The 22,991-nt window shown below is 38.2% G+C and overlaps 1 protein-coding gene across 2 annotated transcripts in view; it reads right to left on the reverse strand.

Moving 5' to 3' along the window:
- EPS8 (epidermal growth factor receptor pathway substrate 8) overlaps window positions 1-22,991 on the reverse strand; it is a 186,883-nt gene that overhangs the window by 26,372 nt on the left and 137,520 nt on the right. For both annotated transcript variants that reach the window (XM_039244659.1, XM_039244658.1), the window contains exons 8-15: window positions 19,074-19,156; window positions 18,304-18,440; window positions 14,691-14,764; window positions 13,276-13,402; window positions 11,001-11,089; window positions 10,548-10,622; window positions 4,334-4,482; window positions 1,652-1,835 (exon numbers count right to left, since the gene is read on the reverse strand). In XM_039244659.1, the coding sequence (XP_039100590.1) occupies window positions 1,652-1,835; window positions 4,334-4,482; window positions 10,548-10,622; window positions 11,001-11,089; window positions 13,276-13,402; window positions 14,691-14,764; window positions 18,304-18,440; window positions 19,074-19,156 (918 nt within the window). The remainder of the gene's footprint in view (window positions 1-1,651; window positions 1,836-4,333; window positions 4,483-10,547; window positions 10,623-11,000; window positions 11,090-13,275; window positions 13,403-14,690; window positions 14,765-18,303; window positions 18,441-19,073; window positions 19,157-22,991) is intronic.

Below are 22,991 nucleotides of genomic sequence, written 5' to 3' on the forward strand. Positions count from 1 at the left end.
TGAGGCACACATTATTAAGTGGATGTTTTCTTATTTAAGATATAAAGACTGTAAGCTAGAAATTTCTGTGAATTGAAAAGAGTCCGCTGTAACTATAGCAACAACACGTGTATCATAATTTCATGTTTGATTACATCTTTTTTTCCTCTAGAAACGTTGCCCTCTATGAGGAAAGGGAATCCACAGTGATGAGGTCTGGAGAGGGATGTGTGTCTGCCACCAAGGCAAAGGACTGTGAGGTCATCTTCTTCCTCACTCATTTAGAAGGACAGGCAGTTAGAGACTCTACCCTCATATGCGCCAGAGGAAAAACAATTACATCAGGAAAAAACAGATCTTCAAAGCAGTGCATGTGCTTCATTTTTAAAGTTTTGGAATTTAACCAGTCTTCTAGAATATTATGGTTATTGTCCAAGGGAATGATTTTTTTAATTTATATAAGTGTTTTCCCTGAAAAGTGAAGATTTACTCTAGTTTGCTAATCATTCCTTCATATGATATTTGCTATGAATACCCACAGCAGTCTGAGAAAATTTATCTAGGGAATTAAACAAAGGAAACAAACAGGACCTCAAGGGGGATCTAGTCATCATTTATCGTTTCTTCTCCAAACAGACCTCATTCACCTAATTCTTCGGGTTCTCATCATCCTATTTGGTTTGGTTCAGCTTTAAGCTATGTTTAATTAATTTTCTGACAGAATAAGAAAATCACAGAAAAGTCATTTTTAAGAGATGTGAAGGGATAACATACCCAATTTCAGTCCCTCAATTGGCTCCCCAAATAGGTTATTACCCTAAAGCTCACTAAATACTTAAAAGGTACAATAAATTTTGTTTCTTTTCAAGGTATGATACTGTTAGAAATGACCATTTGAGCCCAGGGACTGAATCCAGGAGAAACTCTGGCCTTCTAGCCAGGCTAGGAGGGCTCCAGTGTTTAGAAGTTGATGAAAGGAAGGAAGGAAGAGAGGGAGGGAGGAGGAAGAGGGGCGGGAGGGAGGAGGAAAGAAATCGGACATTTGGGAAAAAGCTGCTTGGGACAGGTTAGGAGACCTAGGTCTGTCTTTTTTAAATTTTTATTTAACATTTATTCACTTCTGAGAGACAGGGAGAGACAGAGCATGAGTGGGAGACGGGCAGAGAGAGAGGGAGACACAGAATCTGAAGCAGACTCCAGGCTCTGAGCTGTCAGCACAGAGGCCAACACGGGGCTTGAACTCACTGACAGTGAGATCATGACGTGAGCTTCACTGACTGAGCCACCCAGGTGCCCCAGGAAGCTGTCTTAAGGGTATGATGATGGATGGGAAAAACAGAACAAGCCAAGAGGCAACAGAGCAATACCCTGACAAGGAGAGAAACTAGGCACTCAGAAATTGAGACTGGATCACCAGGGTTCAGGGAGCCCTGGCCGGTGGGCAGGGGTGAGGGCTGGCAGGCTGTGAAGAATGAGATGGGCTGGGACTGGGCTTCAGAGGGAAACAGAGCAACTGTTACAACAAGGATAAAGAGCGGAGAGGTAACTAAGGGCAGCAGGACATTCAGTCATTGGTTCTAGAACAATCTCCAGATCAATAATACTAGAATTCACAATCAGAATTACAAGAGAATGTACAGATTTCTACAAAAAGTGATGTTAAAAACCTTACCTCTGTGGATAATCTTTTTGTCTCTTGTTTGCGCTGATGTTCTGCTACATTTGCCACAGACTCGGCCAGCTGATGAAGATCTTGTTCCATCGGCGCTCCCATGAAGTTCAGCATTGGGGGCTCCCAACCGTTGCGGAACCGCGGAATATATGGTGGAATAAATTGTTCTTTTGGCCACTCTGCTCTGTAGAGGGACATTATGTCCAAAATTACTTTCAGTAAGGTTAGCCACAAAAAACAAAAACAGGGGCGCCTGGGTGGCTCAGTCGGCTGAGCATCCAACTTCAGTTCAGGTCATGTCTCTCGGCCCACGAGTTCAAGTCTCCCATCAGGCTCTATGCCGACAGCCCAGAGTCTGGAGCCGGCTTCAGATTCTGTGTCTCCCTTTCTCTCTGCCCCTCCCCAGCTTGTGCTCTGTCTCTCTGCCTCTCTCTCTCTCTCAGAAATAAACATTAAAAAAAAAAAAACCCAACAAATAAAAACAAAGCATACCTAATCTGCCCTCTCTCCACTCAGAAAGGGAAAGGAAACACACTTATGCTAGACTGTACTACCAACAAAATGAAGACCGTGTTCTGCTTCATGATCTGTTTTCTTTACATTGCCTCAAATTCTCCACTCATTCAGCTTTGTTACATGGATATAGGTTTTGAAAAACTGGAAAGGGAGTGTGAGGCCAGAAGTGTTAAAAGTACTTAGAACATGAACTTCTCTTGTATCTAAAGTAGTTTCAGATTCTCATCTTTCCCTTCCCTTCCCTCTCATCATAATGAACCCTCCTGGTATCAGACATATCTTTCTAAAGAGATAAAACAGAGAATGTTCTTAATGTGTATGCTTTTTTTAAGTAATAGTAAGTCCCCTAAATGAAACATTAGCAATTTTATAAATTAAATTTATCAGCTAGGCTTTAATCAGTGAGATCAAGTTAGGACTAATCTGGAATCGTAATCATTACCCATTCATTATTTAATGACTCTGAGTGAGACTTATTTCTACAAGCTCCTAATCACTCATGAACCACAAAAATAACTGGGACACAAATTATAGATTCATTTCTGCCATATTGTGTTGTTTTATCTTTCACAAGTGAAAGATTAATTCTTCAGGTTATATTCTATTATGATAAAACGAACCATTTTATTCAGCTTATTAAGTACCTTCATGACTTTTTTTTGATCTTTCTGAGTTTTTAAATCAGTATATTCTTTTCCTAATATGCTTAACAATTAGGATCTGAAATGACCATTTCTCATGTCAAGAGCTAACAATGTATTTCCTTTTGAGTAGTTTTTTCCAATGGTCATTCATTTTCTCATTTTGAGGTAGGACCCAAAACTAAGAAATTTTAAAGTCTGGTATATTTTTGTACCAGGAGATCTGATTAAATTAGTAAGTTTCATGTGAAAATACTAAAAGATCCCACCTAGGCTTATCATAAGATCATAACCTGCAAGCATCTAATAGATGTAAGAAATCTGTTTAACCAAGTTTTTTTTTAAGCTTATTCTAAGTAGTGAAAGAAATAAAAAGATTCAGATAAGGAATGCAAAAATTATTTATTCAGTGTCATAAAATGAGAAATATTTTTGTAACTTGCTTTGCTCCGAAAAACTTTAATGCTGCAATAATCAATGATGCAATGTTAATGACTGGTCTCCCACAACCACTTTACTGACAAGATACAATGTTTTAAATGACCACCCCTTCTTTCCATTCCTGCTACTAGTGTTCTAGACCCAGAGAACGTGGACTAACATTCTCCACTATAGCATCATCATCCCCAGGGGCCTCCTTGCCTCTAGTTTCCTTTGTCCTTATCCGTGCTGAGCTCTGATGCTACTAAAACACGGATGTGATTATGTCACACTCCTATTCACAAAGCTATTGGTTTTCTGCAGCCTAGAGAATCTTTTCCCACTCGTTAGCATGGCAGTGGGAGCCTTCAGAGCCCACCTGCTCACTTCCATGTGCCTCGTTTAACACCATTTCTCCTCTCTCCCTTTTCCATCAGCACCTGCGACCTAAAGTTTATCTGCCACCTAAACCCATATTGATTCTCCATTCTCTTGACTTCTTGCTTCATGCCTTCATTTGTGCTTCTCTATTAGGAAAAAAAACCTTTCCCTACTGTAATGCATTCGTGGAAATCCTACTCATCCTACCGAGAGGCAGCATAGCAAAATAATTATGAACATCAGCTCCCAGGCCAGACTGCCTGAATACAAATCGCAGATCTGCCACTTAAGAGTTATATGGCTTTGAGCAAATTAGTCAACCACTCTATGCCTCAGTTTCCATATCTGTAAAATAGGGATAACAACAGGACTTCTATAAAGTTCATGGACGAGGGCTTAGCCAACACTATATGTATAATGTGTACACATATATTATAAAATATACGACTATTATTATCTATTGATTTAAATGCCAGCCCTTCTCTGAAAGCTAACTACCCTCCTCTTAAATCCTCTTCCTGATGGCTCCGCCTTGCCAAACAACAGCAATCCATGTGTCACTCCTGGTACTTAACATGCCTTATATTGCACATACTTTGTATCTTCTCCACTAGACTGGCTTTTTAAGGGTTTAGGCTTTTTATCTGTAATGCCTCATTAGATTCATGTGATGACGAAGAACAGTACTTAGAGTGTTATAGGTATTAAACTCATACACGCTTACCTGGCTTTCATCCAAGTTTCTCCCAGTGACACCCACAGCTGCCTTTCATCAGCGTTGACAGTATAATTTAAGAAATCAATTGTGTCCTTAGTCAACAGGGGGCTGAGTATTGAACTGGCTAGTTCAGGACCTCCTATGGCCTGCACCACCTAAAATGATAATAAATCATTTTTTAGCAAGATGATGATTACTTGTATATTTTCAAAATATGTAAAATCTATGCCCAAAACAATTACTGTTTTTATATACTCAAATTTTGACATTGTGCAGTGTACTACTGCATGAAAAACGGCTTAAGTCAACTTTCCCAGGCTAATAGTGCCTAATAATCTAGAATGAAAAGTTAATAGTTTAATGGCTTTCACAGGATCTGTCTATTGGCTGCCTAGGACTGTATTTTCCCTGGAAAATACTAATGACTATCCAGAGAATTCTAAGTCAGGTGGTTTAACTATCTCTGATTTTTTGCTTTAAAAAAAAAAGGGTACATGTATCTTTCCTGGCAAATCTATTATCCCCAACTTGAAAAATATGGCTCAATAACGGAATACTATAGAGAGAAGTAAGCCTCAAGTTAATAGCCTCTCGTAGTGTGTATAAAGACATACAAAAATAAAAGGACCCAGAGAGAAAACTGAGAGAATGAGAAGTGACGCTCTGAATCTATGGTAGTTTTTCCCAGAATTTAATTCTAAGAAATCGTCCTGATTTAAAATGGATAATTTAATGACTAGCAGAAACAAACAAACAGGTGCAACTCTCTGATAAACAAAACGATGATAAGTGTATGTCTGGAAACTGCTCCAAACTGACTTCTCAAAGGCTATTTCCTGGCTAAAGAATGGTAGTTATCTCCTCAAGCAGAAACCAGAGCCCTTTTATAAAAATGTCACTTTCCCAGAGATATGGCACAAGAAAAAAGGGATTTTTGTTTCTGAATGGCTTCAGACCAAGAGTCAGCTTCTCCCCAGCCGCCCAAGTGTCCTGAGCACGCCACGCTACCGTGTGCCCCTGCGTGTCTGCACACGCTGCTTCCCAGTTCCCCATGAGGCCCTTCCTTCATCACCCAGAACTCTGCTCTGGTACCACCTCTTCCAGGAAGCCCTTCTTAACCCCACAACATAGTTCTGAGGCACCTCACCGTCCCCAGAACAATGTATGTGTATCAGTGACATACTACATTTTAACTTATGGCTTATTCTTCAGTTTTCCCTCCCGTGAGGACTTGGACCAACTGAATTGCAGAAAACACAAGTGTCAGAGGGATGAGTGAGAATCAGTGAAAGACAAGATCAAAGATAAGGAGGGAAGTTGACTCTTACTTGAGAACAAAACCCACCCTGACTCTTTGGCATGTAATTTTCTTACTTCCTAGCCCTATAAGCACTTTTAGTAAATGGGTAGGGATGATTAAGAAAGAAAAGTTAAGGAGTAAAATCTAAGAGTAAAGGGATTTTTAAATCTTTGGGTCAACAGAGGGAGGAGGGAATGAAACAAAAGAAACGTAAATAAAAAGCTACAAGACACAGCCCCCCCGCCCCCCCAGAAGGGATGTTAGGCAGGCGGGCAGGCCCGTGTGCTGGGGGCAGGCCAGTGTGCGGGTGGTGCAGGCAGATGGCAGGCTTTGTAAGGTTTAAAGCCATTCAGTTTGGTGTGGCTGGTAGTAGGCCCCTTAGGAACGTCTTCCCACGATTCCTATCCAAGTAAGATGCCTGGGGCTCTGCAGGCAGAACATTAAAAGAGCAAGAGACATATTCTGATTGGAGAGACCATTAATAAGGAGTCAGTTTTAATGAAAAACAAAGATAAAATAAATCACATTTACAGATATGCAGCCTGATCACAAAGGCTAATTTCTACGTGTTAGGGACACCGGTCCCATTATCTTAGAGTTTTCCTCTGTGTAATGATTATACATCTACTTATAATGTGTGGAAGAGTTTGCAAAGAAGGAGAAGGCAGCAAAAATGTGCTCTGTAACCAACACTTCCTAATACTCAAAGTAAGACAGTATCAAATGTGTTAAAAGAATAAGCAATAGAGGGGGATCTGGTGGCTCAGTGGGTTAAGCGTCCAACTCTTGATTTCAGCTCAGGTCACGATCTCACAGTTTGAGAGTTCAAGCCCAGAGTCAGGCTCTGCACTAACAGTGCTTGGGATTCTCTATGCCCCTCTTTCTCTGCCCCTCCCTCAAATGCACACGTGCACATGTGCACGAGCACGCGCGCGCGCGCGCGCACACACACACACACACACACACTCGTTCTCTCTCTGAAAAAGAAATATTTTTTAAAAGGAACAATATAAATTTTGTTAATGGGCTTCTTTGCATATGAATGGCTTGATCTAATTTTTAAAAGAGCTTATAAAACAAGAATTATTCAACAGTAACTAGACGAGTAGAAATTTGATGTTCTATATATAGCAACAACATATGGGAGCATTCATAAATTATTGATGTAGTCTTGGACTTTCATCTTCTAATCTTTTATTGCCAGTTCTAACATTTATGCTGATAATGTTACTTTCCTATGTTTGTAAAGCAATATTTATTTCAAATTCTACTTCAGGTCTTGTCTAGTTGCCCTTGGGGAAAGGGTAAGATTTATTATTCCTTTGTGTAACTTGGATTTTGCTTTTCTCATTTTTTCTGATAATCAAGTAAAAGTTTCCATGAAAAATGCATTTGAATTTGCTCCATTTTTGATAAATATTAGAGAACTCAAACCATATTGTTCATATGCCATAAACCAAAATTAATTAAATTTATTGGCTTCATATAGTTCTCACTCATTAAAAAACAGCCATAGAAATAATACACAAAACAGGAGCACCTGGGTGGCTCAGTCGGTTAAGCGTCCGACTTCGGCTCAGGTCATGATCTCACAGTTTGTGGGTTCGAGCCCTGCATCAGGCTCTGTGCTGACAGCTCAGAGCTTGCAACCTGCTTCAGATTCTGTATCTCCCTCTTTCTCTGACCCTCCCCCTGCTCACGCTGTCTCTCTCTCTCTCTCTCACACACACAAATAAACACATTAAAAATTTTTTTAAAAAGAAATAATGCACAAAACAATCACACACTACTAACAATTATCATTACTGCTATTGTCATTCTTCAAAACAACCATTTGCTCTTCTGACAGACACAGCGATTCACAACCATTCCACCCGTGCTTGCCTTAGCCCAGAAAACAGGAACTCTGTTCTCCTGGAAGTATTTAAAACAAAGAGGTTCTGCCTTCTTTCTACTCCTTGCTCACTTGTCCTCCCACAAAACGGGAATGGCCTAGCTAGTTGGTGGAACTGTAGAAAAAAGTGATTTGTAGCCCAGTCTCTTTTCCTATCTGTCTGTATGTGGGACCAACAATGCTTCCAGCCGCTTTCTGCTGCCATGCTTTGCCCAAACCCCAGCACAGTTTTGTGTACTCTTGAATATTATTCCAGCGAATTCTCCTAGCTGTCCTGTAGGACAAGATGGTTGTACATAAAGTCAGCTTGAAACAATTGCTATTACAACATTTGCAGGTATAAGAAATATAAAATGGGAAGGAAAGTATATCGTCATACCATATAAGGTAGAAAATGAAGATGTGTATCCTGGATCCTGGGCTATGACGCAAGGAGTATAAACTTTTGCTGGATAAACTCATAGGAACATCTAACTCTTCTACAAAGGGAATTGTCTCCAACACACTCCTTTTTTAGCTTCAAAAATTATACCTTAATGGAGCGCCTGGGTGGCTCAGTCGAAGTGTCTGACTTCGGCTCAGGTCATGATCTCATGGTCTCTGGGTTCAGGCCCCATGGTGGGCTCTGTGCTGACAGCTCAGAGCCTAGGGCCGGCTTCAGATTCTGTGTCTCCCTCTCTCTCTACCCTCCTCCACTCGCACGGTGTTTCTCTCTCTCAAAAATATGCATTAAAAACATCTTTTAAAATTATGCCTTATATAAAGATATACATGTAATGAGAAGGGGGTTTTCTGGGGAGAAGAAAAAATGTGCCTAACACTCACCTGACATACAGTGGGCAATGTAAGGACTACTAAGTGTTCCTTACTGTCCACTCTCTTCTTCCTTCTAGAGAGAGAAGCCCCTACATTTTAGATGAACCAGTACAGATGGAGACTATATGACTCTGGTGTTCAGTGTGGCTACATGAGAACATTCGGCCAACTGGACAAGGCAGAAATTATCTGTTTAAGTTCAGAGTCACCTCCTTAAAGAGAAATTATCTTCCTCTGCCTTTGTACAGCTGTAACAAGAACATGGAGGTAGAAGCAGCTTCCACCACAGAAGATATCTGAGACAGTTGTTAAATTCTTCCTCTTGGAAACATTTTCTTCATTTGGCTTCCAGAATACCATAACATTCTTATTTTATTTTTTTCCCTGACTTACCTGCCTGCTTCTTCTCAATCTTCTTTGTTGGCTTTTTCCATTCTCCTAACAATGACACTGCCCAGGGCTCCACCAATCCTTATTCCTCTTCTTTATTTATAACCACTATCTTGGTGAAAATTTCATGGCTTTAAATGCCTCCTATTTATAGATGATCCTCAAACATATATCTCCAGTCCTGATTTCTCTATTGAACTCTAAATTCGTATATTCAACCTCCAAACCAGATTTTTCAATCTAGACATAACGATGTTTTGACATGTCTAAAATTGAATTCCTTACGTTCCTCCAAAAAAATATGTCCTACCTATTGTTTTCTACCTCTTGGTTAATAATTAGGCCATCTCTCCACTCACAGGCCAAACTTGGGAGATACCCTTGGCTCTTGCATCAGCACATCCAATCTACCGCAAAAGTGTTGCTTCTATGATTTAAAACCAGAATCGGGCTCCTTCTGACAACCTCTAACCCTACTTGATCCAAACACCATCATCTCCAATCTGGATTATTTTAATAACCATGCCAGTCCCTTCTTCCCCTAGATTTCCAAGTGTTATAGACAGAGCAATCCTTTTGGCAAAAACCTTCCAAGTGTAAAAGGTTTCACAATCACCTACAAGAACCAACAAAATAGGACCTCCCATTTCTTTGCTGACCTCATCTCCTAATTAAGATCTCCCTCATTCTGTTCCAGTCACAATACTTAACTTATTCCAGGAGCAAAATTTGCAATTACCACCCTAGAGCATTTACAATAGCTGCTCTCTGTATGGAATTCTCTTCTTTCAGAAATCCACATGACTTGGCAGAGAAGGACAAATACCATATGTTTGCACGTATAGGAGGATTAGGAGGAACTTGACGGAGGAACAAGGGGGAGAAGAAGGGCGGAAATGGTGGGGGAAAGGGAGAGAGGCAAACCATGAGAGACTCTTGAATGCTGACAAAAACTGAGGACTGATGGATGTGGGGGGGAGGGGGGGATGGGCATGGAGGAGGGCACTTTGGGGATGAGCACTGAGTGTTATGTAGAAACTAATTTGACAATAAACTATTTGTAAAAAAAAAAAAAAAAAAAAAAGAAATCCACATGACTCATTCCTCACTTCATTTGCTCAAATGACACCTTTTCACCTTAACTAACCCTACTAAGAAAGGGTACTACTCCACCTCACACACACGTGTGCGTACTTGCGTGAGCATGCACCTGCAATACTCCCTGTTCTCTGTCCCTGCTGCATTTTTCCAAGTAACACTTATTCTTAGCAAAATGTATTATTTATGCGTGTATTTAGGTTAATGACTGCCCCTCCATACTACAACATACGTTCCAGGAGGGTAAAAATTTATGTCTGTTTTGTTCCTGATAAGCTACGAATGATGCGAAGCACACAGCAGACTCTCAGTTTATGAATTCATAAATACATGAGCAACGCCTTCCATCCAGTACCAGTGCCTCCTCATGTCTAGCCTATTTTGGGAGAAAGAGAAAAACTTTTACATTATTAGAGCCATTTCTATTATATACTAGTATACATTGAAATGCCAGCATCCGATAAATCTTTATTTCTTTTCTTTCCCCTAGCACTGTCAGAGACATGAGTTTCCTCAGCTACAAAATAAGGTGTCTGAACTAGATGATTTCTAAGGTTCTTTCAAATTCTCAAATTGCACACTCTTGATGGGTACATAGATGCCAAGGGAAATAGTATCCATGCAAGGTGATGAAGAAAAACTGTCCAGATATCTCCAGACAGGCATGTGGGGTTCAAAAACATACTAAGAGTGATTCCTTTCTTATATTAACAAAGCCTTACCATATTTAATGGAGTAAATAAAAAATGAACCAACTCTGCTGCACTCGGATTCTGGATATGAGACTTCAGTTTGGCCTGTAGCATTAAGAAAACAAACATATTATTATGATGCAATCAAGCAAAAAAACAGATACTCGTGAAAGTCCAACACAGACTCAGAGGAAGAGTTCCTTATTACTAGTTTCACTTTGTTAGTATATTAATCAGCCTAGGTTAAGTCAGATTAGGGAAATTTAATTTTTAAAAAGTTAGGAATCATTCCTTTTTGATAAGTCACACAGATACATAGGTTTTACTATCTGTGGTCCTAATTCAAGGAAAATCAAGACATACATGCCAAAAAACCCACCGTAAAAAAAAAGCTTATCTCTTAATTTAATCAAGAACATCCTGGCTAGGCTTTGGTTTCTTTCATTTGTTTCTGCTAGTTATACATAAATAAATTTCACCTACCAGAAGGTTAAATCCATGTTTAAACTTTTGTAAACAGTCAATAAACTCATCAGGAGGTGGAGGTTTTGCCCGCAGAGTTAAAACACCCTCTAAAAGAAATAAACCGAAGAAGGACAGATGAAAGCCAAGCTCTAAGAAAATATATTAAACGAAAAAGTAAAAGAACACATTTGTGTCTATAAAATTTGATGATACACCAGACGCCACGCTACGTAGCTACTCTACCACATCTCATAGACTGACTATAACAAAGACGATTCTATATTTGAAATGGATACTTCTACCCCTAGACACTACTAATTACTCATCAATTCCATAAACTTATACTGTAGCCCTTTTATGTCCCAGTTATTGTGCTTATCATTGCAAAGACTATAAAAATGTGTAAGTTATGGGGCACCTGGGTGGCTCAGCTGGTTAAGCATCTGACTCTTGATTTCAGCTCAGGTCATGATCTCACGGTCGCGAGACTGAGCCCCACATCAGGCTCTGCACTGAGCATAGCACTGAGCATAGCACTGAGCATAGAGCTTGTTTAGGATTCTCTCTCTCCCTCAGCCCCTCTCCCTGCTGTTCTCTCTCAAAATAAATAAACATTTTTTTAAATGTGTAAATTATAGGCCCTGCTTTGTAAGGCCTTAATACCTAATAGAAGATATGAATCAGATAAGTAACAAAGGTACACCAATGAAGGGCTATAGAAAGAGACTGCACTTCGTTGGGAGATGGGAAGATGTTCACCTAAAAGATGTTTCACAGGGAAAGTAGCTTTTAAGATACGATTTGAAAGGTTTGTTACATGACAATTTGGTAAGAAAATGCCATAGTTGGATAAAAACAGCATAAGTAAAAAACATGAAAAAAGGAAACCATATGTACATGAAACAACACACTAAAGCAAAGAAACATGAAAATGGAAAAGTAGATCAAGGTTAGATTGTGGGTGATTACCAGGGGGAAGACTAGACATAAATCAACAGAACATGGAATTAACATGCTTTTCAGAAGAACAAAGCGACTGTCGTAGAGCTTTAAGACGACTGTCCTCCCAGAATAAAAGACTGGAGACTTGAAGCCTACTTAAAGAGCTGAGTAAAAAAACGATGACAGCTTGAAGCAGACACTAGTTTTGCAAATGAAAATGAAAATGAAAATGAAAACAACTGGATATAAAACACACTGAAGTGACATGTGGGTGGCTCAACTGGCTAAGCATTGACTCTTGATTCTGGCTCATGTCAGGATCTCACAGTTCATGAGATCGAGCCCTATGTCAGGTTTAGTGTTGAGCGTGGAGCCTGCTTGGGAGTCTCTCTCTCACCCTCTGCCCCTCTCACCTGTTCACGCTCGCTCTCTCTCTCAAAAAAAAAAACCCAAAAAATAAAGCGAAGGAATTTAAAAACCCCAACACATTGAAAAAATAATACTGATGTTGGTTGTTAGCTAGAGAATGAAATCATACAAGAATCTGTGTGACCAAAAGGATAGTACACCCTTACTAAAGAAAACAGCAGGAATAAGGGGTGTGAGATGTAAGGAAACAATAATACTTAACTTCAGAACATAAGGAAGTGAGGTAAATCCAGATGTACACATCTGGAAAACAAGTCTACAGGTCACATGCTTGTGATATAGATACGAGCTAGTAGAGAAAGACTGGGAAGTCATGTGTCATGAAAGGGAGTTTTACTTACTATTCTGTTATGTATTTCATTCTGTTCCACAATTGTAAATTTATATATTTTGAGGTCATTTTAAATAGCTAACTAGAGCATACTCAAAAACTGCTTGTATATGACCTGAACATATTGTTTGGGAGTTCTGTGATAAAAAAAAAAAAAAATTCAAATCCACTGACCTTGGTAACTATTTTAATGGGAAAAAAATCAACACTTCTAACAAAATAATGAGGCTTTATATTTACAATAAAATACATCCAAATATGGGAAGAACAGAGCTATGACTTTAGCAGACATTAATTTTGCAGTCACTAATTAAAACTATAAACAGATGGTCATCAGCTGAATCTCAGAGTCTCTGTGATTTAGGTGAAGTATCCTAGAGTCTTCCCTTACTATAGCCAACTTGGAACCAAAATGGACTCCTCCCTGGGTTCATCTTAGTCTCTGCCTAACTCCCAGGTGCTATCCCAAAATAAGAAAGGGACCCTAGCCCACAGTCAGTGGAGTTTTACTGAGCAGTTCACAAGGGCGGAAACTCTGCCTAGCACTGGAGTTCTCAAAGGTCTTTAGAAGATTAAGAAAATCTAACTTACCTCCTGGTCCTTTCTTTTTACCTTTCTTAGTCTTCTTCCTTTTAGAAAGCTCAGAAAATGCTTCAGCTGCTTTTTGGAGTTTTGTGATAAAAAATTCAATATCATCCAAAATGTGGTTTAATATTTGCTGAAATTAGAAAATACAGAATGAAATATAGAACAAAATGAAACAATTTTTTGCCTTGACTTTATACTTTTAGTCAGTAAAGGAAAATCAGAAAGAAAAAATACCTCCCACATGCAAATTTTAAGTTTACCACTAACTCCAAGAAAAGAATTAAACTAAATATACCTATACCTGTGGCTGAAGTCTGACATTTACATTTTTCTTTAGCTTAATTTTGTTCTATTTTCAATACCGTCAAGAAAGCATTCACAGTATCTATTCAGATTATTAATTATTTTCAATGACTCTAATTTCCTCAGAGTGATCTCCCACATAAAGTTAGGCTAAAAAATTCTAAGAAATATTTTGTTAGAAGAGCACTGAGCATTTTTGTTTTTTTTTTTAATAAATGCCCCAATAAAGTACCGACAGTATTATTTCATGGAAAAAGGTATACAGAATGTTGTGATAAACTAATAAACACATAGATAACCTAGAATAATAATCATTAATAAGAGTTTCTACATGGCAAAATAGAATTAATGATGAATTATGCTTTCAGGGATTATTGGATCAATCTTGATTATCTCATATACTACAGTCTTAGATGACTCTCTGTTTTGTGTGAAACCTGACAGTCTTCTAATTTACAAGACTAGAAACCAGGATTAAATAAACCTCTAAGTGTAATAACTAAAGATGTGATATAAAAATGAAGTCCCAAACTTCAAATTCCTCTAAGTGTTTGTTTACAAATAAGCTAGGAATGTGTGTATAGTATAAAAATAATTATATTACGATCATATTTTATTATTACATCACAGGGCACTGTCATTGTGTAAGTAAATTACTATGGACTAACAAAAATAAACACAGCCCTATCCTTTATAAAGAGTTAAAATTTACATATCTACCCTTAAGAATTCCACTTTTACTTTTCAGGCATTAAAATATTTTTCAATAAATGTCATGAAAGTATATTTGAAAGATATTTCAATTATGAATTACAAACTACGGAAAAGTTAAAAATCCCTCAAATCTGATAATTGAGCTTAAATTCCTTTGTCAATCAGTTAATATACTAGTTCCTCTATCAGAGCCCTCTTCTACTAATTAAATACTGGCATAAAGGCAAAAACAGTTAAGATAAAGAAATAATTCAAAGGGCATAACCACCAATGGAGAGAGAAAATATACTTTCCACAAAACTCCTTTATTTAAACCAACTTCATTTTCCCTGTTGACATTTTCTCCCCTTTAAAAAACAAACACAAAAAGCGAATGATGTGAAGATGAATGGCGGACCTACCACATCTCTGTCAATTCGGGCCGCCATCATCTCAGGCGTTTCTTCCTGCTCAGGATACTGCCTTGGCTTCTCAACTAAAGAAAGGAAAATCATTAAGCCTTTCAACCTGTTGCCGAAGCGCTATCAATATAGGTAATGAAACATGAAAAGTGGCTAGAAAAGAGTGCCATTTGCAAAAGAAAACACCTTCGCTAGACACAAAATCAAAACTGCTCATCATCTAGGAATTGACATGCATTCTTGCCACCACTAAGAAAGAAGCAACTGGACAGAGCTTTCAACCTTTACGACGCCGATTTCCCCTGTAACTTTCCCACTATTCTCCCTTCTTCTCAATGGCAGCTGCCTGTGGAACCGATCCTAACCTCTCACCATACAATTCTTACAGAAGAAAGAAATATGAACTCCCATTTAAGCACCTACTCCTCAAAACTGGCCAACTGATTTCTAATGCAACAAACCTCCCAATTTTTATATATTCCAACACTGTGATTATAATAAAGCTCTGGGGGTTCTGGCAGTTAAGTGCTTTTTAAAATTCTGACAGTAGAGGCACCTCAGTGGCTCAGTCGGTTAAGCGTCCGACTTCAGCTCAGGTCATGATCTCACTGTTCCTAAGTTCGAGCTCTGCACTGAGCTCTGTGCTGACAGTCAGAGCCTGGAACCTGTTTCACATTCTGTGTCTCCCTCTCGGCCTCTCCCCCTACCCCTGCTAATGCTTTGTCTTTCTCTCTCTCTCTCTCTCTCAAAAATAAGCATTAAAAAATTTTTTTTAAAAATGAAAATAAATTCTGACAGTAAAGTGCTTTTTAAAGGTGGCTTAGCCGGTTAAGCGTCCGACTTTCGCTTAGGTCATGATCTCGCAGTTCATGGGTTCGGGCCCCGCGTCGGGCTCTGTGCTGACTGCCAGCTCAGAGCCTGGAGCCTGTTTCAGTCTGTGACTCCCTCTCTCTCTGACCCTCCCCTACTCACGCTGTCTCTCTCTCCTGGAAATAAATAAAACATTAAAATAAATAAATAAATAAATAAAATGTCATTAAGCTCAAAACACATAATGTTGGGCTCACTGACTTAAACTTTAAAAGTATAAATACACTACAGGGTTTGTAAATTAAATTATAAATATCTTAAGAGCATTCAAGATGTTGAGTTAGCTCATTTAGCTAATGCATGATGTTAATGATAAGGTCATTATCATGATCTCCTTCCTGGTTAACACTAGCACTAAACACAGATACTTCTACAAACATTTCACAGTAGGTGGAATTAAAAAAAAAAACTGTAGAGATGAAACAGGAAAAATGTATCATCAATAATGGAAATATAACTCATAATACATCATCATGACTCATGATATTCAATACAGAGAACTACAGAAAATACTCAAAACTCTGTATTGTTATGCCTCTTTTATGCCTAACTTTCCCCATAAATGGAATACGTAGGCCCCCCTAAAAGAAGAAATTACAGAGTCTTAGGAAACTTAATTAGTGGCTATTAAGTAAAGTACTTTAGATAATTAGAATTTATATTCATGAAATCTTACCAGTTAAATGCTATTTTGCAAGGGTTAGCTACTTTCTTGGGTATTGTATACTACAGAAAGCAGCAAGTTGAACTTGAAATATAGCTGGTAGGAACTCCAGATAGGTCCCAAAATATCACTTGGCGGGTGAGGTATAGTATCTTACAGACTTTTTCAAGCTCTGTGGCAACACTTAGGAGCCCTTCGGCCACTCTCCTACAGAGATCACTTTTGGAAGTCATGGGTAAGGCTATGTCAAGGATTCAAAGGAGATGTTTAGCCTGAGTCAGCCAGAGCCTTCAGAGGGACCAAAAGATACTTTTGGGGGAAGGGGGGGCAGTGGATTTCCAACTAAAAACTGGGCCAGCTCCAGACACTGATAAGTGTTATGTTCTATTTGGTCTAGTAGTAAATTAGAAATTCTGAAAACCCTTTCTCACTCTAATTTAAATAGATTAGAATGTACAGCATATTTTAGACAAAACCTAATGAGAGCTCAGAAACACCCCAGAAACAAAATTTCCTCTTTTTTGTAAATTATATTAGTTTTAGATGTTTTTACAAGTTTATTCAGAATACTTGTAAACTTAAGATGTCTTATCCTTCCTCAACTTCAAGGAAGACCATTTTGATCTCTCTCAAAACCCACATCTCTCCCACCAAACAGGAACAGTAACAAAGTACCATAAGAACAAAAAGTAAGAAACACTATGAACTTCTATTAGTTTTTTTTAAACACAAAATTTTACAAGAAAAATGGATAACAGAAATCTATATAATTTCTAAAAACAGAAATTGTTATAAAAGTTAAATAATTCTGTTACTCCATTTTTGATACATGGATGTTTCAAAGGTTTCTTTCTTTCATCTGTTTGGTAGCTGGGCTTATGTGTGTAAATCTCTAAAAAAAAACAAAACAAAACAAAAAAAACCTTTAAGGATATCAAAAAAAAAACAAAACAAAAACAAAAAAAAAAAAACCAACCTAAATAAAATGGAAAGCATTTCAGAAATAAAATGAACTCCATTTGGCAAAAGTGAGACCAGCCACACATTATGTGAACTATGCTGCAGTAGATACTGTTACAGACATTACTTGCTTTCAGATTCACAGCAACCCATGAGTTATTACCCCCATTTCACAAGTGAGGTTGAAGCACGGAGAGATACTGTCCAATGGTACACAGATCCTGGTCTGACTCCAGAGTCTAATTTTCGACCCATCAGATTCAAAATAAAGCCCAGTGTCACTCAATTTGGCCACCAAGTTCTACTGTTTAACTACACTGCAGGATATCCTGGATGAATAATGCTTTACTACATCAAGAATAAGTGATTTACGAAGCCTATTGAACTATGAGGCAAAAGAGTGAGGCTTCATCAAATTCGAACTTGCTGGATCACAATCATTCACCCTTGTAATGAAGACATTGGACCAAACACATCGTCAAGGCATTATCAGTCATAAAAATTTGTAGATTTGGTAAAAAAAAAACAACACTGACATATAAAAAATGTTATACTGTGTTCTATGCTGTGATGGTCTTTAAAAAAGAAGGTCAAGGTAAATGATGGTGTACACAATGGCCCCTCTGACAAGCTTAGCTATATGGAGAATGCCTTTTGCTCTTGTCCTGATATTACCCTGACATCCTTTCCATGAAGACACAACACTTCTTCCAAATAGGACATTGGTAAGATAATAATAATGGAAAGAATTTTGAAGTATAGTCTTTAAAACAAACGAACAAACAAACAAACAAACAAACGGGTAGGCTCTTGTTTGGTATATATATACTGTGTTACTATCTTTTTGTTAACAAGTCAAACTTCCCATCTTTGATTGCATTAAAAGACAAAAAAAAGATTGTAATCCTAACACCATATTTATTTAAATAACTGGCCTGAACTCTCACATACAATAGTCTTATAGTGTCCAAGGCTTAAATTTCCTTTTCCAGATTTGTTTCCATTAAAAAAGCCAAGCTCAGGCTTTAGCTCAGAAATCAGCCTCAGAACTTGAAAGCAAGAACTATGTCACAACCCAAAGTAAATGTTTAAGAAGTAGCAGTTCCTGGAAACACTCACAGTCCCCCTGGTCGGCTGCCCATGCAGACCAGGCCGCCACCCGACTTCTCACATCCACCTGGGTAACAGTCCCAGGTGGCACCGGAGCTGGAGCTCTCGGTGGAGGAGGTATACCAGGGTCAGCTTTGGAGATCATCCTAGAAAAAGATGGGAAAAAAAAATAGAACTTTTTACCATCTTCTTTTCTATCAATTCTCTATTTATGATATTAGTTCTTCAACCTTAGGAACTATGTCAAGGGGTAGAACAGAAAGGGTTTCCTAACCATTTCATATTATGTATATCTACAAATGTATATGAAATACATATAATTAAATATATTAAATAATTAAATTAATATTAAGTTAAATTAAATAATTAAAATAATTTTAATTCAACTGATCACTAGGTTCAATTTTTTTTTTTTTCTGGGTCTCCTATGATTTGGAAAGGCTGCGAACTAACTCTATTCCTCATATCTATTTCTGTTCCCCTAGACTGACCTTCCCTTAAAATGTCACTCATCAGTTCCGACTCTCTTGGACAACACACGTGGGAGAAGCCTTCTCAGAGAAAGACCAGAAACACAGAGAGAAAACATGCATACATATACCGACAAGCTCAGAAGAGCAAATGAGTTGAAATCATAGGTTGTAATCTCTAAAATATACCTTCACTGAAGACAACCCTTCTAAATCTTCAGAGCAAAAAACAAAACAAAAAACCACATATGAAAAAACTTTTCTAACAATGAAACAAGTCTGCCCCTCAATCTCTTTCAATGTTTTTACCTCAGGGCTTCGGGCCGCCTCTTCTGTTTCCCTCCTTTACTGTCACTGATTGCACTTTCAATGTCTTCACTAATGAGGTTTGCCTGCAATGAAAGACAGGAGGTCATAGATTTTTCTTGTCTTGATATGTAGGTACAAACAACAACAAAAAAAGAGATTAATTATGTTTCCTGTCTGAATCAGTAAGTGTCTTGACACAAAAGTGTTTTCTTTTTTTCTTTTTAATGTGCTTTCAAAACATGACTCTTGGAGTTTTTTGAAAAAAAAGTTTTTTATAACATTTTACTTACTTCTGAGAGAGAGAAACAGCATGAGCAGAGGAGGATCAGAGAGAGAGAGGGAGACACAGAATCTGAAACAGGCTCCAGGCTCTGAGCTAGCTGTCAGCACAGAGCCCGACGCGGGGATCGAACCCATGAACCGTGAGATCATGACCTGAGCCGAAGTCAGCCGCCCAACTGACTGAGCCACCCAGGCGCCCCTCTTGCATTTTTTTGATGGCAAACTTTATAATGACAAAATTTATTTATTTTGTTTATTTTGAGAGAGAGTGGAAGTGGGGGAGGGGCAGATAGAGAGAGAGGGAGAGAGAGAATCCCAAGCAGGCTCCACTCTGTCAGCTGAGAGCTCCACACAGGGCTTGACCCCACAAACCATGAGATCATGACCTGAGCCAAAATCAAGGGTCAGACGCTTAACTGACTGAGCCACCCAGGTACCCCAAAGACACAATTTAAAAAGCGAAGAATTTTTTAAAGATTATCTAGTCCCGATTCCAATAGTTTAGACAAAAGCTATCCTTGCATGAAGGCAAAGAGGAGAGGGATTTGTATATTCTGGAAATATAGGCATACACACAAAGTATAACTGGGTGAAAATCTCTACCTAAGAGGAAATGAAGGAAATAGAAGTGCACGTGTGAGGAACAGATCTCCTTCCCCATTCTCATCCTCAGGATCCAGTGGGCACCTAAAACCTACTGAAACACATCACTCAGTCCCAGCAGATACTCCCAGTTTAGGACAAATACACTCTAATCATGGAATGAACCCCCCAACACTAGGTAGTATCCTTTTGGATAACCACTTTACTTTGTCATTTCAGGTAAAAGTTAACTTTCTCCAAACGATTGACTTCTCTAATACTCTCCCAACAAGCATATCTGATTGGGTTTTGTTGAGAAACAAGGTGAGAGTAGTAGTGAAGATCTTTAATTATGACCAGTGATTATTACTACATATTAGATTCTTGCTAGGATATATTTAAATTCTATTTTTTATTTCTGCTTGTTCTCTGTAACTATATATGTTTTTCTCAGATATGTATGTTGCATATTCTTTTACCATAAGTACAGATAATCATAAAATTTTAAAGCTGAAAGGAAACCTGAAGATTATCTAATCTGTTCTCCTTTTTTATATAAAATTAATGAAACTGAAGAATACTCATGATGGCTTGGCCAAGGTCACATTCCTAATTAAATGTGAGGGCTAATGCACCCTAGTTCAGTGTTACTTCCATAAGAATCTCTTACTTTCAGGAAGACATAATAAACATTAAGTCAAAGGCTCTCTGTTACATGGGATGTTAAATAAAACTGAAGATGCCTTACGAGCAATTATACGCCAATAAAACGGGCAATCCGGGAGAAATGGACAAATTCCTGGAAATATATAAACTACTAAAACTGAAACAGGAAGAAATAGAAAATTCAAACAGACCCATAACAGTAAAGAAATTGAATTAGTAATCAAAAATCTCCCAAAAAACAAGAGTCCGGGGCCAGATGGCTTACCAGAGGAATTCTACCAAACATTTAAAGAAGAGTTAACACCTATTCTCTTGAAGCTGTTCCAAAAAATAGAAATGGAAGGAAAACTTCCAAACTCTTTCAATGAAGCCAGCATTACCTTGATTCCAAAACCAGACAAAGACCCAACTAAAAAGGAGAAACTATAGACCAATTTCCCTGATGAACATGGATGCAAAAATCCTCAACAAGATAGGCAACCAGATCCAACAATACATCAAAAAAATTATTCACCGTGACCAAGTGGGATTTATAGCTGAGATGCAGGGCTGGTTCAATATCTGCTAAACAATCAATGCAATACATCACATCAATAAAAAGAAAGGACAAGAACCACATGATCCTCTCAATAGATTCAGAGAAAGCATTTGACAAAATATAGCATTCTTTCTTGATAAAAACCCTTAAGAAAGTAGGGATAGAAGGACCATACCTCAAGATCATAAAAGACATATATGAAAAACCTACCCCTAATATCATCCTCAACGGAGAAAACCTGAGAGCTTTCCCCCTGAGATCAGGAACACGACAGGGATGTCCACTCTCACCACGGTCATTTAACATAATATTGGAAACCTTACTCTCAGCAATCAGACAACGCAAAGAAATAAAAGGCATCCAAACAGGCCAGGAGGAGGTCAAACTTTCATTCTTCACAGATGACATGATACTCTATATGGAAAACCCAAAAGATTCCACCAAAGAACTGCTAGAACTGATCCATGAATTCAGATCCATGAAGTCGCAGGATATAAAGTCAATTCACAGAAATCAGTTGCATTCCTGTATACCAATAATGAAGCAATAAAAAAATGAAATCAAGGAATCGATTCCATTTACAATTGCACCAAAACCCATAAAATACCTAGGAATAAATCTAACCAGAGAAGTGAAAAAATCTAAACACTGAGAACTATAGAAAGCTTATGAAAGAAACTGAAGACACACAAAAAATGGAAAAATACTCCATGTTCCTGGATAGGAAGAAGAAATATTGTTAAAATGTCAATACTACCCAAAGCAATCTACATATTCAATGGAATACCCATCAAAATAACACTAGCATTCTTCACAGAGCTAGAACAAACAATCCTAAAGTTTGTATGGAATCAGAAAAGACTCTGAAGAGCTGAAGTAACCTTGAAAAAGAAAACCAAAACTAGAGGCATCACAATCCTGGACCTCAAGCTGTATTACAAAGCTGTAATCATCAAGACAGTATGGTGCTGGCACAAAAACAGAAACTCAGATCAATGGGACAGAATAGAGAACCCAGAAATGGTCCCACAAACATATGGCCAACTAATCTTTGACAAAGCAGGAAGGAATATCCAATGGAATAAAGACAGTCACTTTAGCAAAGGGTGCTGGGAAAACTGGACAGCAACATGCAGAAAAATGAACGTGGACCACTTTCTTACACCATCCACAAAAATAAGTCAAAATGGATGCAAGACCTAAACATAAGACAGGAAGCCATCAAAACCCTAGAGGAGAAAGCAGGCAAAACTTTTTTGACCTTGGTAGCAGCAACTTCTTACTCAACACATCTCCAGAGGCAAGGGAAACCAAAGCAAAAATCAACTACTGTTGATCAATATACTGTATATATATATACATACACACAATGGAGTATTACTCGGCAATCAAAAGAATGAAATCTTGCCATTTGCAACTACATAGATGGAACTAGAGGGTATTATGCTAAGTGAAATTAGTCGGTCGGAGAAAGACAAATATCGTTATGACTTCACTCACATGAGGACTTCAAAATACAAAACAGATGAACATAAGGAAAGGGAAGCAAAATAACATAAAAACAGGGAGGGGGACAAAACATAAGAGACTCTTAACATAGAGAACAGAGGGTTGCTGGAGGTGTTGTGGAGGGGGGTGGGCTAAGTGGGCAAAGAGCATTAAGGAATCTACTCCTGAAACCATTGTTGCATCATATGCTAACTTAGATGTAAATTAAAAAATAAATAATTAATTTAAAAAAACCCTGAAGATGTCTAGGAACCCTGAATTTCCTATGAGGGGGAGGGCTATCATATTTCTTTTTTGGGAGGGGCTATCATATTTCTAAGAAAAATTTTACTACAGAAGTG

Source organism: Hyaena hyaena, unplaced genomic scaffold, assembly GCF_003009895.1.
Source record: "Hyaena hyaena isolate Hyena2069 unplaced genomic scaffold, ASM300989v1 scaffold_247, whole genome shotgun sequence".
Classification (NCBI taxonomy): Eukaryota; Metazoa; Chordata; class Mammalia; order Carnivora; family Hyaenidae; genus Hyaena; species Hyaena hyaena.